Source organism: Canis lupus, chromosome 10 (assembly GCF_048164855.1).
Source record: "Canis lupus baileyi chromosome 10, mCanLup2.hap1, whole genome shotgun sequence".
In the NCBI taxonomy this organism is placed as follows: Eukaryota; Metazoa; Chordata; class Mammalia; order Carnivora; family Canidae; genus Canis; species Canis lupus.
In genome coordinates, this window is record NC_132847.1 from 71,992,852 (window position 1) to 72,015,163 (window position 22,312).

The window sequence follows — 22,312 nt, forward strand, 5'->3', positions numbered from 1 at the left end:
CTGGAGTTGGGCCCGTGGGCTTTGCCTCCTCTGCGATGAGGAAGTGCCCGGTGCCTTCTGAACCTTGGACTCCCTATGTCTCAAATGGGGACAGCAGTGCTTCTTCCTCCCGGTTACTGCAAGAGGACCCCCGGGGCAGCGCCAGCACTGTGGACTGTCTGTGAGAGTTGGTGCCCTTCCGCTCCCTGTGGGAGCACTGCGGAGGGAGCAGCGTGCTCTGTAAGGGACAGGCACGCGGGCTCTGCAGAGGTGGCTTTGCTGCACCTGCCCCCTCGGTGTTGTGGTCTCCGTGGCCTGACCCCTGGCCTCCTTCCTGCCATCTCCATGTCAGGGAACCCTGTCCCTCGTACCACCTTGCAATTCTTGGGGAAATAACTTGGCGTTGGAGCTGCAAGCCTGATGTTACAATGTGACCTAAGTAGAAATATTTGGAAACGCTGCCTGGGTTATGTGTGTGTGTGCATGTGTGCGCGCATGTGCGCAGGGGTGCGTGCATGCATGCACTTGTGCATTTATGTCTATTGTTAGTGTCAGCATGCACCCCCACGTCCCCCCCACCCCCCCAGTCCTTTACCTCTCTTTTTTCTATGAGACCCATTCCCGGGTCCCTTTGGGCTGAAAGAGGAAATTGGAGAGGACGGGCCTGAGACTTGAAGAGCACTTCCTCCCTCCTGTGATTGACAAAAGGGCATGTAAATCTGTAAAAGCGAAATTCAATAGAAACCTCATGGCATCTCCCCTGTGTGGGAAAATACCAGAACTCCCGCTCCCCCCCTGTTCTCCCTCTGTCTCCCCGCCTTTGTGTACGACGTGTGTGGGTGGAAGATAAACTGGATTTAAAAAACCCTTTGAAAGCAAGACATCGTTAACTCCTCTAATTGAAAGCAGTCTTCGGCAAAGGGGGGGGTTTGGAGGCGGGTGCTGGATGGAGGGGACCTGAGCCCCGAAGTCCTGGGGCCACGGAGGCCTCTGTGTCTGTCAGCCCAGGCAAGCCCACTACCCACCAGACATCCCGGCCCATCCCAGAGGAGCTTACGGCCAGTCTGTCCCGTCCCCAGTGGGCTCCGTTCCCCATCTCACCATCAGATGTGATGGCTGGGATCAGATCTCTGAGGATACCCCCAGCGCAAATATCCAGTGATCTCAAGGCTTTGCGGGGAGAACCAGCTCTTTGTAGCATGCATGAAAAGAAAAGAAAAAGAAAACAGAAAACACATTGCTGGAATGGCTGCGGTAAATGTTTATGTTTGCCCTCCGGTTTGCGTAGAAAGGTGGCTGTGAAATTGGCCCTCCAGAGACCAGAGCCGCGAGGTCCAGGGGTTGGCTGAGGGGCTGACGGGACAATCCCACTTCCTTACGGGGTCCACACTCTCTCCGGCAGCATTCGCCAGGAAGGCGCGGGGAGTGAAACGCTGGCCGACTGTCAGCACTGAAAAGCCTGTTAGGGATTCAGCTCACTCTGTCCTTGTGCACGTGAGAAGGATGGGTGTCGGGGGACATAAGATGTGGGTCAGCTCTGGTCGGCAGGCCTCTGGCCTGGCAAACCAGGGCTCTTTCCACCACCTCGCCCAGCCCAGGGCCGCCCTGGGAGGACCTGCTTTGGGCTGCTGAAGCAGCTTCTGTCCAGCACAAATTCCAAGTCCATCCTCCACGACAGCCCGGGGAGAACGGCAGGTGGCCCCTGCCCAGGTCACAGCCACTCTTAATAAGATTGTGGGCTGAGTGAGCGCCTTCGAATTGAATCCCGGTACCACGGTGAGCTGTGAGCCGTGTGACCTCAGGCAAAGTACGAGGCCTCCAGTCCTTACCTATGAAACAGGTGTCCTCACGTGCCGCCCTCCCAGGGTTGTCCTGAGACCTGCAAGATTTGGCACACAGGCTTAAAAAGCACCCGGCCTAGGACCGCCATCCCGCCGCTGCCACCATTCCTGTTGTCATTGTTGTCCCCGGGGCACCGACTGCGTCCCGGTGCTGGGCGATGTGCTAGGATGGATGCGGGCGTGACGACAGCGTGCTTCTCAGCTTGGAAGTCTTGAGAACTTAAAGGGCTAAGACTGGGCTCTGAACAACTATACATACTCCAAGCTGACAAGCGCTGTGACCGAGGTATATACGAAGAGCTATGGGAACACGCGAGAGAGCAATTAATTCTGCGTGGGGGGCGAGCAAGGGCCTTCAGAGGAGGAGTGATATTCGAGACTGGCTTTGAAGCGTGTGTAGTAGTGCACAGCATGGGCACCAGTGCAGCGGCGGGGCTGGCGGGGTGGGGGGGAGTCTGGGCACGAGCACCAAGGTGGTTGAGGCCGGGCACGTGAGAGAAGGGGCCGCGTGGGGCAGAGGAAGCCCCACCGTGCACGTGTGTGGATGCCCACCTGCTGCAGGGGCAGGGGGGGGGCGGGCAGCTGGGGGTGAAGGTGGTGATGTGGCCGAAACCGGCTCCCGAAGGCCTTTGCCAGTTGTGTCTTAGGAAACCTCCCGTCCCGCGGTCCCGGGGCGGCCATGGAGGGGTGATCGGGGCAACAGGGTGAGTTCTTTACTTTGACAGGTTAGTAGTGAGGACCTTGGAGCAGGGAGCATCTGGAGGCAGAGAGTGGTGACTGGTGCCTTCTTCTCCATCAGAGGAAGTGGAGGCTTTGGCCAAGGCAGGCACATAGACCGTGGCGTCAGAAGGATCGGAGTCTGGCTTCTGGCCGCCCTACACAACTGGATGTGTGACCTTAATGGGGTTCTTTAAAGCCTCTCTGCCCCCCTTCCTCAAAAGGAAAATGGGACAATGATTCCAGCCTCACAGAGGATAACTGGGAGGATAAATGGTATTGGGACCTTGAGATCCTTGGTGGAAGTCGTTACACAGGGTGTCCTCAAGCTCCTGGGGGACTTTGGGGTCATCCCGGACAACCACGGTGTGTCACAGATGGGGAGGCTGAAGGTGGGGGGGAGGTCCAGCTGATAAGTGACACAGACAGAACCGACCCAGGTCTCCTGTTTCCCATGGGGGGTGTTAGGTGTAGGCACACCCCTGAGGGTGATGAGGCATCTAGGGCATGGTGCCGAAGACCAAGCGGGGCAGCAGCCTCTTGCCCCTCGGTTCCCACAGTTGTTAAGATGGGACTGGACAGCAGTGGCTGCTCAGCTTCCATCGAAGACCTAGAGCTGGGCTTCTCCTGGAGAAAGGAGTGGCGTGGGCACCGGAATTCCTGTCTGCTCTCCATGCCATGCGTTCTTGGGGAAGAGCGAGACCTCCCGCTAGAGATGGTTCTACACAACAGAAGTAGGACTGGGGGCTCCTGGCCGGCTCAGTCAGAGGAGCATGTGACCCTTGATCCCAGGGCTGTGAGTTTGAGCTCCACGTTGGGTGTAGAGCTTGCTAAAACAAATAAACCTAAAAACACCAAGGGGGAGCTGAGCATAGGTGAGGAAAAAGCATCCATTCTTGAGACCAGAAAATTCTGCATTTTAATAACAGTTTTGCCACCTACTTGTCGCGTTACGTTGTACAAGACAGCCCACCCTTCCTTGCGCGCTGCAGAAGGAATCATCTCAGTACAGAAGGAATCATCTCAGTAGGCAGCTCTTCAGTTCTTCTAACTCTGGAACTCTAAATACGAAAGCGTGTAGACATTGCTACTTAGAGGAAAAAGTTGGAGAAAGTACAGCCAGACACGTCCTGGCCGCTGGGAAGTGCTGTCCGAGGGCAGATTGAGGTGCCTATGCATGGAGGTGAGTTCTCCGGCTCTGAAGTGATCAAGAAGATCCTGGGTAATCCCTCCTCCAACCGTGATAGTACCTAAGGGAGGGTGCTTGCCAGCCCACCCACATCTGCTCCTTGCCTGGCACCATTATATGGATTTCTCTCCCCCAACCTGAACCGGCTCACTTGTTTTATTAACGTATTTGCTCATTCGATGCATATCAGTATTTTAGTCATTCAGTACTACTGTGTCCCATTTTATTGTGACAAAAAAGTGAACAAGAGAGCTACTTTTTTTTTTTTTTTTTAGATTTTATATATGTATTTTAGAGAGAGAAAGAGAGAGGATGGGGGTGGGAGGGAAGAAGAGGAAGAGACTCCCAAGCAGACTCCCTGCTGAGCACCGAGCCCAACTCGAAGCTTGATCTCAGGACACTGAGATCACAACCTGAGTCAAAATTGAGAGTCAGATGCTTAACTCACTGGGCCACCCAGGTGCCCCAAGATCTACCTTCTTTCACACATTTTTGTGTGTTCGATAAGGTATTGTTGGCTACAGGTACAGCAGGTTTCCAGAACTTAACCACCTGGCTTAACCTGAAACCTGATGTCTGGTGATTAGCAACTACCTTCTCCCCGCACCCCAGCCCTCGGCCGCCACTGTTCCACTCACTGATTCTACCAATCTGACTTCTTTTTTTTTTTTTTAAGGGATTTTTTTTTAATATATTTTTTTAAGTTTTTATTTATTTATGATAGTCACAGAGAGAGAGAGAGAGAGAGAGAGGCAGAGGGAGAAGCAGGCTCCATGCACCGGGAGCCCAACGTGGGATTCGATTCCGGGTCTCCAGGATTGCGCCCTGGGCCAAAGGCAGGCGCTAAACCGCTGCGCCACCCAGGGATCCCCCAATCTGACTTCTGTAGCTGCCTCATGCAAGTGGAATAATGCAGTATTTGTCCTTTTGTGGTGGCTTTATTTCACTTAGCATGATGTCCTCCAGGTTCATCCTTAGCATCACATATGGCAGGGTTTCCTTTTTTTTTTTTTTTTTTGGCTGTATAACATGCTGCCATTCTATCAACAGATGACATGTTGTTTATGCATTGACCTCCTGATGGACCTTGAGTTTTTTGCACATCTCAGCTATTGTGAATAATGCCGTAGCGGACATGTGGGCCGAAAGTGGGCAAAGCCGAAAGCCAGGTTCCATCTGTAGGAGGCCCCCCTCTTCATCTGTCAGGGCAACCCGAAGCCTGGAGGCTGCCCATGTTTTTAGAGCCCCTAGGTGTGCTCTGCAAGGTCTAGTGATGTGAAGGGACGGATAGCAGCATGATGGAGAGGGCAACAGGTTACTATGCTCAGCCCCCGACAGCACTGGGGAGGGTTGTTAGGTGGCATCATCAGAAAGATGATGTGTGTGCAAGACCGGGTCATCCGAGGGAGAGAAGAATGGCTCACGCGCGATCTGGGAGGTGCAAGTTGGGAAGACGGGGAGGTGAGGAGGGTTGGGGAGGTCAGCAGAGCGACTGGAGGAAAGGGGATGATGAGGGAGACGGCACCCACTTCCTGCGGCTGCCAGGGGAGCTCGGGTCCCCACAGAGCGTGGGATGTAACTCTCCTGCTTGTTTCCGCATGAAGGTTCAGGAAAGTCTCCGTTGTTCAGTAATGCTTTATGCAGTCGGACTTGGCTTTCTTTGGAGGGTGCAAAGCAGTGAGTGGATGAAAACGGAGCATCCCCGTGGAATCAGTCACCTTGGGATCGCACTTGGACCGTAGTGACCAACCCTGTGGCCAAGAGCAAAGCTCTTTTTTCTCTCAGCTGTGCAGAGCCCCGGGGGGTGCCACCCACCCTCAGTAAGTAGCTGGTGAATGAGCAGAATCCGCAAGGTCTACAAAAGCAGGAGGCCTGTGAGTGTTCGCTTCACCTTTCCCCTGCGGCCTACCCTGCTCCTCCCCGCCAGCCTCCCCCAGGAACGTAGAAGGTTTTAAGATCAACCGGGGCTTTGGGCAAAGGTTCAGCTGGATTTGTTTGCTCCTCTCTGATCTGCTTGACTGTCCCCGGCCAGGATCGCAGCCAGCTTGAAACAAACACAATCTAAATAGGAAAACAGGAGAATAAAATAACAGCAGTTATTCTCAAGCCCTGTCTGGTGCTGATAGAGCTGACCAGATAAGAGAAAATTGTATTTGAGCAATAAGAGGGCTTTGTTGGTGTCTTAGATGCAGAGATAAGCATCCCCCCCCCCCCGCCGCCCCCGCCGCCGCCCAGCACTCCAGAGATGTGCTCCAACCACACTCTGCTGGGGACGGGCAGCTCAGAACACTCCGAACACAGGGGAAAGAATTTCCAAATGATACATGTCGAATTGCTGGCCAGGATTTCAAATGCCATAGATAGTTTATGCAAAGTCTCGCACTGTTGTAAAATGTAACACAATCCACTGGCAGATCTGCCTAAGCCCAGTCCCAGTTGTTTTTGAGAAAAATAAACTCAAAGACATCTTCCAGCCTATTAAAGTGGCTGGTCTGCCCCCCGGTCTCCTCGGTATTGGGCTTCGAGAGACTTGACCAACAGAAGCTGTCACCTGCTTCTGGCCAATGAGATGGTTGATTCCTGGCACCTCTACACTCCTTGAGACGTGACACGCGACGTTCGGGGGGAAAACTCCTGCTGCATGCCCAGGACCCACTGATTTCTCAGGGAGGGGAAAGGGAACTTTGGCAATAGATGGCTCTTACTACTTTTCCATGCTCTTAAAGCAGTGAAGCTCTTTTCTGAAGGGAAACATGACATGGCAGCTTGATAGGTAAGACCCGTGAGCGGAGATGCTACAGGTAAAGCAGCAGAGAAGGAAGGAAGCAGATTCACACCCTGAGCCGCAGGTGGAGGCCTCCAGGGAACCCTGGAATCCCTGAAAACCTGTGAGCTCATCTCATGTGCAGATGTCAAAGATAAAGCAGGGTCTCCTTAGCGGAGGCCAGCATGCCCCTGCAGGACGTCCTGGGTGATGCTTCAGAGCTGGCTAAGCAACTTTTTAATTTTTTAAAAATATTTTTAAGGTTTTATTTATTTGTGAGAGAGGGGATGAGCAGTGGGAGAGGAACAGAGAGAGAGAGAGAGAGAGAGAGAGAGAGAGAAGCACCCCCCCCCTGCTGAGCAGGGAGCCCAATGTGGGGCTTGATCCCAGCAACCAAAGATCATGACCTGAGCCCAAGGCAGATGCTTAACTGAGCCACCCAGGCGCCCCTCTATATGGGGCTTCAAGAATGAATTGATAAAGATGTTAACGGCAAGGGACACCAGATGAAGGAGGCGCATTCAGGACTCAGTTATTACTTTTGCAGCTTTTTTTTGTCAATATGAAATCACTCCAATACAAAAAAGTTCATTTAAAAAATAAAAAGGCACTGATGATTGCAGTTGTAGATGATGGCGCAGCCACGCGGCCACGCATTTGATCTTGAATTTGACTATAGCACATTTGACATACGACTCTTCTACTCTGTTTTTAATTCTTCTGTAGTCATCTCTAGGGATCTCTGGTAGGGAGATTGTCTTGCTCTGTGTGATTTTTTTTGTAAATGACATCATATTGTACCTGTCCATTCATACCTCGTTCCTGCTCCGCCTCCCTCCCCGCGGAGTATTAGGCTTTTGCAACCTCTCCATTGATGTCTTGGACTCGGGAGGAGGGAGAGCTTCTGTTTCGTGTGGCCAGGACCCACACTGGACCTGACACTGAATACTTCTACTATCATCCCTGTGCATGGATTTAATTCAGGCCTCTTCACAGTCTTTTGCCAAATGGAAGGATGGTCACGTGACTGTTTCTTACTCGATGCATCCCTTCCCCACAGAAGGACATATAAACTGTTCCCGATCTCTTGCTACTCTAGGTATCGCTGGAATCCGTATCCTTGATCCTTGCATATACTTTCTCTTTTTCCCTCTCTTTTGTGTTTGTTTTACATGTATATGTGTCTATTATGACCTTCTGGGGTCTTTTTTATAGCTTGCAGGAGCCTTAGCGTTTGCCAGTCGGCCCTTCTCAGATGAGTACACTGAGACCCAGACGTGTGGCATGACAGGCCCAGATCCACAGGGAGTTTTGAGAGAGGAGCCACGTCCCAGGTCAGAGGAGCAGCACGGACGTGGGGCGGCCTGCTGCGAAAGGCCTCACCAATCTCAAGAACTAGTCCGTTGTTTCTCTCCTTTTCCATCATAGAGCTTTTCTGTTTTCTACTCGACAGTTTACAGCTGCGCATGCCTGTGTGGTGCCTGGATGGACACGTGCGCTCATGGTCGGCCCTAGCTCCTCAGCGTCTGTCCCGTCCCACAGTGTTCGGCAAACAGCAATCTCCCAACAAATAGGACTCGGATGCGTGAACGACCTGAGGAATGGAATGACATGTGGATGCACAGTATACACACGTGCACACAGTGTACACACACACACACACACACACACACACACATCCTGTCTTTGGGGGATAGGCCCATACTATCATAGTCTTTCCTCTGTCCTTCATACAGATCTGGGCACAATTTTCAGATTTGTTCTAAAATGTTCTGCTTTGGATTCACGACTCTGCAAGATCCCACCCCTCCTCCTGCCTTTTCTGCTGCCCTCCCCAAGCTCTCAGAATACCAGGCAGCTAAGCACAACCGAAGCATTCCAGATTTCCACTTTCCTCGGAGCCTTTGCTCCTGCTCCTGGCACCCGCAGTGCCCTGACCCCCTGTCTCCTCTATTCTTTAAGATCCAACTCAGACGTCAGCTCCTCCAGCATTTGCCCCCATGAGAATGTCTCTGTCGCCTCCACCACCAAAACGTGGTATCTGTCCTGTCCCTAAGAGTGTGGAGGGTTCCCTGTTCCTCGGTAGGCGGTGGGCTCCTGGAGCACAGCGGGCTCCTGTCTGTCATCCCTGTTTCCTCCTGTGGCGCCAAGAACAAAATAGGTGGATGGCAAAGGTGTTTCTACTTGAATTTAATTCAACTTCTGACACCCTCTAAAACACGTTTCTCTTTATCTTTTCACAGGTGTGTCGAACGAAGGTGATAGATCTCAGTGAAGGCATTTCCCAGCATGCCTGGTACCCTTGTACCATCAGCTACCCATACTACTCCCAGATGGCTCAGACCACTTTCTGGCTCCGGGTAAGCCAAAGCTTTAAGAGCCTTAGACTCTCCAGCAGTGGCCCCCAGGAACCAACTCCCATGACCCTTCCTCAGGATGGCTTGTCTCCTCCCTGAGGGTGCTCATGGTCAGGACAGAGAACAAAACACTTGGCAATAGGATGCTTCCTGAAATAGAATCCCTTCATCGCTCATGGAATGCCCCTCGTCATTCTTGTTTTGGCAAAGACTCTGGATACCTTTTGTCTTCCCGGAACCTTCTGTTCATTGCTCAAGGCCTTTTAAGATTGTCTTCTCCTCCTTGAAGGCTTAACTGATCCCTGCAGAGGAGTGACTGACTGTTCTCTCCCTTCTCGTCCTGTGTTTGGTCATCTGTTGGATGGTGCTTGTCACATTATTCTGTGGCTCTCTTTGGGCCCATCTTCCTGACTAAGGATTGTGGATTGTATTGACTTTTGATTTGCACATCACTGACCCACTTTGAACTCCATGGTCCGCAGAAATGCAAGGGCTGGGTCTTACTCGGCTTTGTCTCCTTGCTGCCCAACACAGAGGCTAGCATGGAGAAGTGACAAATAATAACAGCACCTTTCTTTTTTTATGGTCTTAGTATGTGCCAGACACTTTGTTCCCATTATCTTGCTGGAGCCTCACAGACACCCTATGATTGAGTTATTCACTTAATATATCACTTGGAGGGAGGTGAGGGAGCCTAGGCCCATGGACGCTGAGCCTCCACTCACTGTACACAGCTCAGCAGGAGCAGAGCCAAGTTGGCACAGAGCTTCCCACCTCAGAGCCTGTGCTCTTCACCCCCTGCCTCCCTATTCCTATCCTGGACCCATGATGAGCGGCCCAGTCCCTAAAATGGAAGATGCTCCTTGAAACCCCCGCGCCATGGCTGCTTCCCCAGCCACGTGCCCGAGCGTGACCCTCCTGTGTCTTCTGCATTTCAGGCATACTTCTCTCAGCCAATGGTGGCTGCAGCTGTCATCGTCCACCTGGTGACCGATGGCACCTATTACGGGGACCAGAAGCAGGAAACCATCAGCGTCCAGCTCTTTGATACCAAAGATCAGAGCCACGATCTCGGTGAGCGCGTTCTCATGCCCGTGGCCCTCGGGACCGTATCTATCCAGGGCTTGGTTTGAGGAGCAGCTGAGACCTAGGTCTTCCTTCGCCTTCCCTCTTTCTTGCGTCTCTGTTTGGCGTTCTGGTGGCAAATCAGGAGGCCTTTGTGTATCCAGAGGGGCCAGGGTGTGGTAGATATGGGGATAAGGGGCCACCGTCCAAGTCCTCTCAACAGCTCCTTTCTACCAGGCACCTTTAACCTCGCGCACCCCATGTGACCCTCAGGAGACCCCGGGAAGGAGACCGAGCAAAGGCCCTTCCTCTAGGTATCAGCACCTGACACCCAAAGAGAGGCCTTGGGAGAGCCCGGGTGGCGGGGCAGTGACCAGGAAGAGAGAAGGAGCCAGGAGCTTGGAATCGTAGCCAGGGCGCTTTACCCTGCAGCCCGAGGTGTCCCTCAGTCCCCCGCAGTGGCAGCCGTTTCTCCAGCACAACCTGCAGAGCTCCCCAGAGGAGGAAGGAGAAGCAAAGGCCAGTGTGGGGAGCAGAAAGGTGTATCCAGAGCCAGGTCCTGTCTGCCGAGGCGCTGCCTCCGCCCAGGGCTGGGGGAGGGCGGGGAGGACGGGGCCGGAGTGGTCAAGCTGTCACTTGCAGAGCCCTCTGTGTACCCGCGTGTGCTCGGTGCAGAGGTGGGGGGGCCCAGCCCCGGGGCTGAGGGCCCAGGCTTCCGTGCTGTCCCTGCCACTCACTGGGCCCACAGAGGTGAACGCTTTCCACGACCTCAGAGCACCTCATGTGGCGTCTTGCTGTCCTCTTGTCCCCACGGTGCCATGTGATCGTCAGAGCGAGACTGAGAGGGAGTAACGGAGGGGCCCTCCCGGCGGTGGTAAGGGGGCCCAGCCCAGGGCCTGGCACCAGGAGAGTCCTGTTTCCGGTGCAGCCACTCCAGGGGCTGGGAATTCCAGGCCAGCCGGGGAGGCCGGGCTCCAGAGCGAGGCCTGCACCGCCCCTGGGGAGCTGGGTTCAGAGACCCGCGTGGAGCCAGCAGGCCAGGGGTCACCGCAGGGTCAAGCGGAAGCCCAGGGAGCGGGAGAGGGTTTCGTGTTTTGTTTTTCTGTTTACTTATTTAGTGAGTTTTAGAGGCGAGGGGGGACGTGTTAATAAGGAAGAGAAAGAAAACCCCTCCGGACTTATCTGGAATCCGGGGAAATTTCCCTAAGTGCGAGGCAAATATTTTCCTAGCTGTGCTGGCATCGCAGAGGCCCCGGGGGGCGGGGGAGGCCCGCTTCCACAGAAGCTACTTGGATCCCGTGACCCCGCGTCCGGGGCTTCGGCGTGTCCCCGTCCCTCCCCGCGGGGTCCTCTGTCCTCAGCATCCTGCCCCCCTGCGCCCCCGGGACTGACCGCGGAAGGGCACCTTCTGGAGCGGGAGCCAGACGCCCAACCCAGCAGGCCTGCCGGGCGGGGATCATCCCCGTGGTAGATGCAGAAGCGAGTTTAACCCTTTGCTGGGGTCACGTGGCTGGGGTGTGACCGGCTGAGCGCCCCGTGAGCCGAGGCCGGCAGACAGCAGAGCCAGCGTCCGGCCCACCCGGCCCACCCGGCCGCCCCCTTCCCTCTCCTGGGTGCGCCCTCCTCTCTGCCGCCCGCCTTCGTCCTGGACACCTGGGGACCTGCTCCCGGCTCTGGAGGGACCCGGGTTTCTGGAAGGCTGTTCTGGGCGCCTCCGGGAAGCCCCCCTGCCCAGCTTCTCCGCGTCGCCCCCGAGCACGGCTGTGGGGTCTGCGCCTCACAGGCCGGGCTCCTGCATCAGCACCAAGGCCAGGCCTGGCCCCCCGGGAAGGGCTGGCTCCCCTGGATGGTCCCTACCAGCTGCGGGCTGCCTGGGAAGGCGGCCTGGCCTGCGGGCCCTGTCGCCGTGCGGGAGGGTGGTCAGGGCCAGCCACGCCCGTCGGGGGGGGGCGGCCCGGGGGGAGGGCGGGCGGCTGTGGGCGCTGGGTGAAGGGAGAGCTTAGGGGGCAGGGAGGCACAGGGATTGGAAAGATTTGGAACCAAGAGAAAAAGGCAGACAAAGAAACTTTCAATCAAACTCAAAATCCCCACTGGCCACCCAATGGTGCTTTTGTGCAGTGACATGAAAGGGTCTGGGGGCTTCGGGAAGGGCCCGTTGGGGGGGCGTGACTGGCCCTGAGTAATGAGCCTGGCCCCGCGGCCCTCTGTCTCCCCTGACAGGCCTCCATGTCCTGAGCTGCAGGAACAATCCCCTGATTATCCCCGTGGTGCATGACCTCAGCCAGCCCTTCTACCACAGCCAGGCGGTCCGTGTGAGCTTCAGTTCACCCCTGGTCGCCATCTCGGGGGTGGCCCTCCGCTCCTTCGACAACTTTGACCCCGTCACCCTGAGCAGCTGCCAGAGAGGGGAGACCTACAGCTCAGCCGAGCAGAGGTAAGGGACCCCGGGTCGCATGCCCTGGGCCGTTGGCTGGGGTTCGGCGGCGCACGGACATGCGCGTTGCCTCCCTTCTCTGGCCTCGGGCCTCCAGCGGGGCCCTGCCCTGGGGTCTACACGGCCCACCCGGCGTGGGGCTCCGGCTCCTGGGCCTGGGAGGGAGGGAAGCAGGCGGGCGCGGTGGGAAGGCCCTGCCTCCCACTCACAGTCCCCACCGCCGCCGATGGCCGGCTTGCGTGGGCAACAGCACGTCCCCTGCCCGGGTCTGGGCATCCACATTTGAACAAAGAGGGGCCGGGGGTGGGGGTTCGCTGCCGTGCAGCTCCGACACGCTGGGATATCTAGGAGGGTGCAGGGGACTGGCACTGGCTCCGGCCCGGCTCCCTGGACTTCAGCCATGGGGAAGCGTCCGTGTCCGCCCCAAGCCTAGCCCCGGAGATGCCCTCAGCGGTCTCGGGGGCCCTGGTGGCGGCCTCACGTCGCTCCATCAGTGCGTCTCAAGTGGTGTCAGTGACGCACCCCGCTTGAAGCTGGGAGAGCTGGGGTCTCCGGGGAGCGATCCGAGTTTGGGGGGTACTCCTACTTGGGTTTGGATGTGCCCCTCCTCGCCTGCATCTCCATGGCAAGGCACGTTACGTTTCTGAGTCTCGCTTTCCTGTTTTTGAATAAACGGACGGGAATATCTACACACACACACACACACACACCCGCCCCGGGTGGCCGTGAGGGCTAGTGGTGCGCCGTCGACACACGTCCTCTCACAGGCCGCTGGGCACCGTGCAGAGGCGAGGTATTGACGTGGAATATTTGCGGCCCCTTCCGGATCCGACGGCGGTGCGTCTCCGCTTGGAACTCCGCATGAGGCCCTTCGAGCAGGAAGCCGCCCTGGAGATCACCCAGGACACCCGGAGTGTCCAAACTCCCCAGAATCCCAGGGCCCCCAAAGGGGAAGGGCTGGTCCAGGCTCACACAGCACCTCTCATGTTTGTTTAATGAGCTCCAGAAGGGGAGAGAGAGAGAGAGAGAGAGAGACTGAGGCAGGGGGCGCAGGGGCCTCGGTGGGCTCCCCCAGGGGGAGGCCCTCTGAAAGGCGAGCCAGTCCTGCCCCGTATACCTGGGATTGAGGAGAAGAAAACATTTGGGACCGTGGTTGGGGGTGGGCACTGCCTTTCCCACGCCCCTGCCGCCACAGGGGACTCCAAAGGTGGTTGCAAAACCCACATTGTTTTGCACCCACTGTCTCTAGCTTCTGTTGTGCAAAGTCTGTTGCAATCGTTCGGAGGCAAAAGAGCTCCTTAAATATCACTTTATATTTCACACTAAAAGGGCTTTTTCCTCCCCGGCTCTCCAGACTATAAAAATAAGTCAATTCTCAGAACTCAGGGAAACAGTGTCGATGGGAAATGTAAATCCCTGAGACCTCTGCTGCAGTGCTTTCCGTCCCATCCTTGCCCGGCCACCGGGACCACGGGCAAGTTGACTGAGGCCAGCCCAGGCTTCTCCGAATTCTTCATTAGCAGTAAACCGTTAGAAGTGCCTGACACCAGAAACAAATCAATTGCTCCAGCATTTGTTGAGTTCTTTGACATGGGGCCGAAGAACTGCCCCCCCCCGCCCCCGCCGTCCCTGGCTGCTTATGTGACTCTGAGCCCGTCACTGCGCCTCTCTGGGCCTCCGTTTCGCCGTCCATAGGAGGATGGTGATGCATTGGATGTTGTCCCTGGTCCTTTCCCGTTCTAACATTCTGTGGTTCCCAAGAGCTGGTGGGGGTGTACGGGGGGCGGAGGGAACCAACGTGCACTTCGTTACCGCATTTCATTATTTTATGTCATTATGACACCTGTCCCGTGAGGTGCGGACAAGAGCACGAGAGTCAAGCTGTCCGGGCGGTCAGGAGGCAGAGCCCTGCGTCGTCTGCCCCTAACAGGCACGCACACCCTTCGGAGCCAAGCGCGTCTGGGAGAGAAGGGGACCCGTCCCGGCTGCTCACGCGTGGGCCTCTAGTGAGCGGGGCGGCTGGAGAGGAGAGAGCCGAGGTCCGGGGGCCTCAGCAGCTTGACCCACCGACTGGGGGGTGAGGACCCCTCCCGGAGGCTCCGGGGAAGGGGGGCTGCTGGGGAGGGGAGCAGCTGCTCCCGGAGAGCCCGAGAGGCACTTACCCAAACAGTCAGGACCCCACAAATGTGCAAATGCATTAAAACAAACAAACCGGGAGGAAAGAAAAGAAAAATAAGCAACAACTGTAAAAAGCCATGGGATGTTTTTCTTCTTTCTCAAAACACCAAGGTAAATAGCATCACTTTTTACAGCGCACATTTCAGCTGGCTCGGGCGGCGCGGGCCTCTGACCTCAGCTGCTGCCCAGGTCCGGAGAGGCCGCCCCGACCCAGCCCCAGCCCCAGCCCCAGCCCCAGCCCCAGCCCCAGCCCCAGCCTCAGCCTCAGCCTCAGCCCGCCCCTCAGTCTGGTGCGGCCCCTCCTCCGTCCACTCTTCTCCCTTCTCCTTTCTGCTCCCCTGTCCTGGGAGCAGCGTGACCGATGCCCAGTGGGCCGCCACAGGAGACGCATCACTCCCGCAATGTCAGTGCAGGCGGTGTGTTCGACCCAGATTCCAGGGGCTCAAGGCCCCCACGGCCAGAGGAGGCCCACGGGAGCAAGGTCAGGCTTCGAGGGAGAGGACCTGGTGTGGAATCGCAGCCCAGTCCCAGGCCACAGCTGGGGGACGGGGGAGCCCCGGGGGCACGGCCCGGCCAGGGGCAGAGGCTGCCTCAGTGAGGGACGCGACAGCCATGGGTTGAGGCTCCGGCGTGTCTGACACGTACACACACGTACACACACCCCCACACACACATGCACACACACGCACACTATCCTATGCTTCTAAACAGAGATTGAGCAGCTATTATAAACTTCAGGGGGCCCCGTGCTTACACAATCAGTAAACTCCCATCCTCTCTCTCCTCTCATCTCCTCTCCCCTCCCCTTCCCTCCCTCCTTCCTTCCCACCTTCCTTCCTTCCTCCCTCCCTTCCCTCCTTCCTTCCTTCCTTTCCTCCCTCCTTCCTTCCCTCCCTCCCTCCCTCCCTCCTTCCTTCCTTCCTTCCTTCCTTCCTTCCTTCCTTCCTTCCTTCCTTCCTTCCTTCCTTCCTTCCTTCCTTCCTTCCTTCTCTCCTCCCTCCTTCCTTCCCCCCTTCATTCCTCCAGCCCCTTTTATTGTTTGCATCCTCTCTCCCTCTCCCTCTCCCTCTCCCTCTCCCTCTCCCTCTCCCTCTCCCTCTCCCTCTCTGTCTTCCTCTTCCCCATGCCGGCCCACCCAGAGAAGGGCAGTTCTGATAGGGAGCTAACCTTTAGTGAGCCAGCTCTAGGAGGAAATAAATTCTTCACGGGACCAGATTGACTCCTTCCAGCCGGCGTGGACCTAGACCAGGTGGTGTGCGGATGAGGGATGGTGCCCACAGGAATTCCTGGACTCGGTGCCCCGAGAGGAGCCCACGCGCGAGTGTCCGTCCCATCAGATGACTCTACAGGAGTTTGTGTGTGAGATTTGGAGCCTGGAAAGAAGCTTCTCGTGGCCAGAGACCACAGGCTCCCCCATTTATCCTGCCCACGAGCGGGTCAGCACCTGTCGGCACACCGGTTGGGAGTGGCAGATGTGGGGGATGCACCTGCAGACAGAACTGCTGTGCTGAGCGTGTGTCTCTCCGACGGTGACAGAGGCTCCTGACTCTCCTCCAAGAGGCGGTTCAGCTTCCGCTCCCATCAGAGGTCTCCTCCGTTTCCACGCACATCCTTGTCAATAATGGGGATTTTCACAATCTCTTCCCCACCCCCCACCCCCGCCGAAAGGCTCTGAAATGATCTACGTCGGTTATTTTGTCTTCGTAAGATCGTGGTCCCTGAAAGCTCGGGCCTCTGACGGATTGTCTGCTTCTGCAGTCCCAGCAAGGGACGTGAGTCCCCAAAGCCAGGCGGCCGCTTCCCGGCAGGACTGGCATTGCCGCGGGAATCGCAGAGGCCTTCCTCTTGGTCACAGGTTTCAAGGCTGTGGTCACGGGGGCCAGAGCAGAGCCCACCCTGTGCCGGGCCTCCCCAGCCCTCTTCCCTCATGACTTGCTGACGTCTGACCCTCAGGAGCGTTCATAGCGACGACCTCTCAGGCTGAGAGACACGATGGGGGACCCGCGGGCCACCTGGGCGTGGAGTGACCCTGCCTCTGCTCTGCTGGCCAGCTGGCTGCCACCCCGACCCTGCAGGCTTCGACTTTGCCTCGTCACCCTGGGGCAACCCCTCACTGGCTCCAGGGATTCCAGGGTGCAGAGCCTCTGGGGATCCCTCCCAGGCTGAAAAGAAAAAAAGAATTTTGTCTTTTTTTTTTTTTAACATGAGAATCCAGGAATTTGCATCCCGAATTTAGTTTTTCATTTTTTTTTCATTTGTTTTTTATTGAAGTTCGATTTGCCAACATATAGTATCACACCCAGTGCTCATCCCATCAAGTGCCCCCCTCAGTGCCCGTCACCCCGTTATCCCAACCCTCACCCACCTCCCCACGGGGGTCCTGTCTTGATCTTTCCTTCTCAGTCTTGCTTCCCAGGGGCCCTGCAAGCCCTCCTGCCAGGAGCATCTTCTCTCCCTTTTCCCGTGTGGATGTGCTGTCTTCTCCGCTGTCCCCACTGAGCGCCCCGGACTGATCGATAGACCACCTTGCCGCTAGGGATCCCCCCGCCCTGCGGTGTAGTTGCAGCGCCGAGGCAGGCAGGGCGCAGCCCGGGGTGGGACCCTCGTCCTCCCTTTCACTGCTGGTCTTCTGTGTTCAGGTTGAGCAACATCCATCCTTTGGGTTGAGCATGATTGGGGGCCATTTCCCTGGGCAGTGGGGACAGTGTTGGGGGACTGGCTGGTGCATCACTTAGGATATGCTTCTATGTGGGACTTGAGTCCGTAAGTAAATACATAAATATATAGATATATAATAAATATCTAATAAATAAATTTATATATAATAAATAAATATATAAATTATGATTTTATTTATAATATTATAAATACTATATTAATATATTTATAATAAATAACTAATGTATCATAAATAATATATTAAATATAATATATCAATATATTAATAAAATATATAATTATAAATTTATAAATATCTGCTTATCTTTGGCTGGGGCTGCATCTCCATCTTTGCCCAGATGTGAGAATTTCATTGATAAAAGTACCTATGTCCCTTCCCCCATCCCTCAGATCAGCCAATGTCCTCCCTCTGAGAAGTATCTTCTCTTATTCCTCCTTTTGTTATTTTTATTGCTCATCACTGGTATTGAATCCTTCCCCCAGTTTGTTTTTAATGAAGCCAGAGGGTTTTCGGCCTTTGTTTTCCCTGTTTTTGTGTTTCAGCAATGACAGGGAGGTATCTGGGAGGGGCACGTGGGGTAATGTGTATCGTTTTTGGACAGTGTGTTCCCACAACCCTTCCAGCTAATGGGAAAGCAAAGAGAAGAGCAGGGGCTGAGGGGACAGACGGGCGGACCCACTGGCGGGTCCTTGCCTTGGGACAGGCCAGCTGAACTCCTGGAGTCTCACTTCCCTCTTCTCGAGAATGGGAGTCCTCGTACTACCTCCAGGAGTTACGGTGAGGGTGCAAGTCAGGTGATGCAGGGAAGACATAGCGGCTGACACCTGGTGCACATCGCCGTCTCCCCTTTTTCTGCCTGTCTTCAAGCCCGCAGGCTGGGCACCCACCGATGTGCTGAAATGGCATGCTCTGGAGCACGCTAATCCAGAAATGTCCCATTGGGAAAGGTTATCAGTTTGGGAAATGATGTGTGCCGCAGCCCCTTCTGGAAATCCCCAGTGTGCACTAGAACATTCAAGGTTCTGAGTAGTCCTGCAATTAAAAAAAAAAAAAAAGCTGATTTACTAATCCAGTTCTTTTGACCATGAAACCTTTGTGACCAGGGGATATTTTCATTCTACAACAGAGAGAACCAGAGTAGAGAAACCACCTTCTCTTGCAGCATCATGGTTTCCAAAGTATTTCTCTATTTCTCATGCATGGGCCTTTTGATTATATGAACATGCTGAGCTCCATTCTGTCCTGGACTTGGTGCACGCTCTTGCTTCCACCTAGGACTCCTTCTGCCCCAGACCTTTGCATGGCATGTCCCTTGGCATCATGGAGGTCTTAGTTCAGATGTCCCTTCCTCATGGAGGCTTCCTTCCCCAACCCACCTGCACAGGTGTCCTTCCCCCCAGCCCCCAACAGTCATCTTCTGTATTTCACCTTTAGTGCCCTTTCTGCGGCACGTCACTGTTGGAAACAGGCTTCCTTATGATTTTTCTGGGACGCATGTCCTTTCTCCTCAATAACACAGGTGGCAGGCGTCCTAGGCAATTCCCCAGTGTTTAGAACAGGGCAGCGAGGCCCCTAGACCAGGTCTGTTGAACAGATGAATGAGTGGCTGACATGTCACCCTGTTGACACTCTTGAGAGATAAATTGGCTTATTACTTCCATTTTGTGGATGAGAAGACTGAGGCTTAGCACATCAGGGAACTTTCCAGGGTTAAGCAATTGGTAAATGGCCTTGCTGGGGCTTAGAACTCGGATTAGCCCAGTTGCTAAGCCCTGTGCCCTTTCCACTGTAGCAAATCAATTCTTTTTTTTTTTTATTTTCAGTTTCTTCTTTTTCTTATGAAGAACATTACCGTGCAGAGAAACTGGGTGGGGGGTACATGCTGCTTTTACAACTTCACGGCCCCACAGCCTGGGGCAGGCTAGAGCCCCCTGGTCGTCACCCTGGGAGAGCAGAGCGGGCGTGGCCACTCGGGAAGTCACGGGTCAGAGGGCCAGTGTGGGAGCTGCTGACGTAGGAGCAAATCGAGGCGTACGGAGCAAATCGACTGAGATTGGAACCATGTGGCTCTTGCCCCCCGCGCTTACCCACCGTGGACACGTGCGTCGTGGGGTGTCCGAGCCCTTGGCCGCTGTCCTGGACGCCTCCCCGGGGCATGTGGCGCGGCGCAGGTGACGCTGTCAGGGGCAGGAGGGCGGGTGGAGAAGCCAGTATGTCTGCAGGTGTCCCCGTCACCCTCTCACAGTGCCTCTGGGAGCGGGGGGTAGGTGGAGATGCAAAGCCCCCATCCGCATGGGTCTGAGGCCTACATCAAGTGCTTCCCTTTTCCAAGGATTTGAAGAAAGGGAATTTGTGATGTGTGGAGGCTTTTAGCTCCACCCCAGCTCAAGCGTGACTCACCAGGCCCCGGAGCAGAGGCAGAGGAGAGAGCATGGCGAGGAGTGACCATCTTCCGGGAGGGCCCCCAGCGCGGTTTCCCGAAATGGGTACCAAGGAAAAAAAAAATGAGGAATCCCTTCTGAAGCTGGTTTGGCCACCGATGGCTCCCTGCCTCCTCGCTCTCCACGCATCCTGGGTGCCAGGCAGTGTAGACAGTCGGAGAGGCAAGTGGCTACCAAAAACTGCCCCCGACAAGCTGTCAGGGTTCCCAGTCAGCATCTCAACCTCCAGAGTGCTCAAGAGCTATTGCCCGACGCAGCCGCCCCTCGTTTCTTGCCGCTTAGGAGACACCTACTGTATGCACCGCTGCTTTACTGCAGTGCGGAGGACACCCGGATGAAACAAGCCTTGTCTCTACCCTCAGGGAAGTTCTAGTCCAGGTGTGGGGCCAGGTTAACAACAAGGACTTCAGACTCACACATCTGGGTGGGAACCTAAGGAACACGATCTCACTGGCCCCTGGTTTTTCCGACCATAAAATGAATAACACTTAGCTCATAGGGGTGTTGGGAGGCTGGGGTGAGCTCATGTGCATAAGCAATCGCTGAATAGCCGCTAATGTTACCGAGTGTCTGTGTAACGGTGACAGGAGGGGAGAGAGCATCGAGCCCAGGGATTTAATATTTCCATTTCCTCGAGGATTAGCACGCGTTCCGGCGCACGGTGGGCACCCAGGTCCCTGTGTTTTCAGCGCACGAGGCGCGAGGCCCGTTAGAGGAGGGCAGAGTGCCCACCAGGATGCTCCCCTGGGGACCCTGGGGAAGCTTCCCGTAGAAATTGAAGAGAGGCTAGACTGCAGATTGGCAGGAGGACTAGAACGGCAGCTACAGCAAGAAGCAAGGCGTGATCGCTGTGCGGCTTTGCCAGCAATTCATAAATCACTTCGCAGTTTCTACAAGACTTGCACATTCAGCGCCGCCCCGGTTGAGTCTCGTGGCCCTACAGGTGGGCCCAAATTTGAGCAAACTCTGGAGCTCAGAGAGGTGACGTACCTGGCCCAACATGACGCAGCCTCTAGGTCCCGGAGCACAGGCCCGTTTACACGGTTCCCCACTACTTAGTGAGTGTGTTCGTGTGTCGGGAATCCCCCGGGGTGGGTGCCGCCACGAGACGTGAAGAGGCTGTCGATCACCTCGGCGCCCGGCCTGCAAGGACCTCGGTGGACTCTTGCTGGCGTCGTGGTCCCTGCCTCACAGGTGGAGAAGCTGAGCCTCCGCGAGGTTTGCAGGTGACGCCATGCATAGCTTTCTGTGAGATGTGAACCCTGGGGCGCTGTGATGAACTCTGCTGCCCCCGGGGCAGTGTCCGCAAAGCGGGCCCAAGCCCGTCCTCTGTGTCCGCCTCCCGGGAGGGCGGCGAGGGAGTCCATCAGCGCCCCTCCCAGCTGGAGTGCAGGGGTGCTGCGAACGGGGTGCCATGAGCGAAGCCCTGCTCACCCCCTGTTCCTTTCCTCCCCAGCTGCGTGCACTTCGCGTGTGAGGCCGCCGACTGCCCGGAGCTGGCGGTGGAGAACGCTTCCCTCAACTGCTCCAGCAGCGACCGCTACCACGGCGCCCGGTGTACCGTGAGCTGCCGGACGGGCTACGTGCTGCAGATACAGCGGGACGACGAGCTCATCAAGAGCCAGGTGCGCCAGGTGCCGCGCTCAGGGTCCCTCTCCTGCCCCAGAGCGGCTGGCTGGGGGCATGGCATGTCCCCTGCCGAATCCCCAGCACTTCACACGGGCTGCCACCCAGCAAATGCTCAGTAAACGGGTGTGGATCGGATGAATGGATCCATCGACCTGGCATTTCTAAGAGCGTGGTTCCCGTGCAGAGTAGCATTGTGCACAGCGCGTATCAGAGCCATGGGGAGGGCGTGAGAACAGTGGGGAGGATGTGAGAGTCCTGGGGAGGGTATCAGAGCCATGGGGAGGGAGTAAGAGCGGTGGCGGGGGGCGTGAGAGTCCTGGGGAGAGCATGAGAACCCTGGGGAGGGTATCAGAGCCGTGGGGAGGACGTGGGAGCCGGGGGGAGGGTTGCAGATCCAGAAACTCACGTGCCGAGCATTTGGGAAGGAAACCCAGGCAGGCAGGACTCTGCTACAGTTGCATGGGCCGCTTTAGAAAGAGGCGAGCCCTCTGCCGACGAGGTGTTCGCTCACTCACTGTAATTGTAAAACAGACTGTAAAGCATCTGTTCGCCGGGAACTAGGTGCCATACTAGGTGCTAGAGAAAAAGGAAAAAAACAGTCACTAAGATAAAGCTAGGTCGTCCTCCCAAGGAGCACTCCGCCGGCGCAGGCAGTGTGTGAGTGATGACCTCCTGGTGTGATAAACTGCAGTTGAGGCAAGTGCCAGGCAGGCGTGGTGCAAGCCTGGGGGGCTCCCTCTGGAGAAGTGACTTGACAAAGGGACCCAGACCAGTAGACACAGGCGTGCGCACTGAGGAGGGTGCCTGGGCACAGCAGAAGTGGCCTGTGAGGGCCTCTTGGTGAGAAAGAGCATGCCGCAGATGATTTATTTTTTTTGCCTGAGCTCACCCACACAAGGAGGCTGGAGGGGCCGGGCCCCAGGCCCCAGGTTGGGAGGTTAGAGATTTACACTTGGGGCAGCAGGGAGCTGTCGAAGAAGGTGATGGGCCCAGGTGATAGTTGGTACAGGTGCTCCTGGCTGCGCACCTGGGTGGAGG

General features: G+C 56.0%; 1 protein-coding gene across 1 annotated transcript in view; it reads left to right on the forward strand.

The window, feature by feature from the left end:
* PAPPA (pappalysin 1) overlaps positions 1 to 22,312 on the forward strand; it is a 237,608-nt gene that overhangs the window by 158,959 nt on the left and 56,337 nt on the right. Inside the window, exons 11-14 of the mRNA XM_072842533.1 lie at positions 8,734 to 8,850; positions 9,786 to 9,921; positions 12,133 to 12,346; positions 21,102 to 21,270. Coding sequence (XP_072698634.1) covers positions 8,734 to 8,850; positions 9,786 to 9,921; positions 12,133 to 12,346; positions 21,102 to 21,270 — 636 coding nt within the window. The remainder of the gene's footprint in view (positions 1 to 8,733; positions 8,851 to 9,785; positions 9,922 to 12,132; positions 12,347 to 21,101; positions 21,271 to 22,312) is intronic.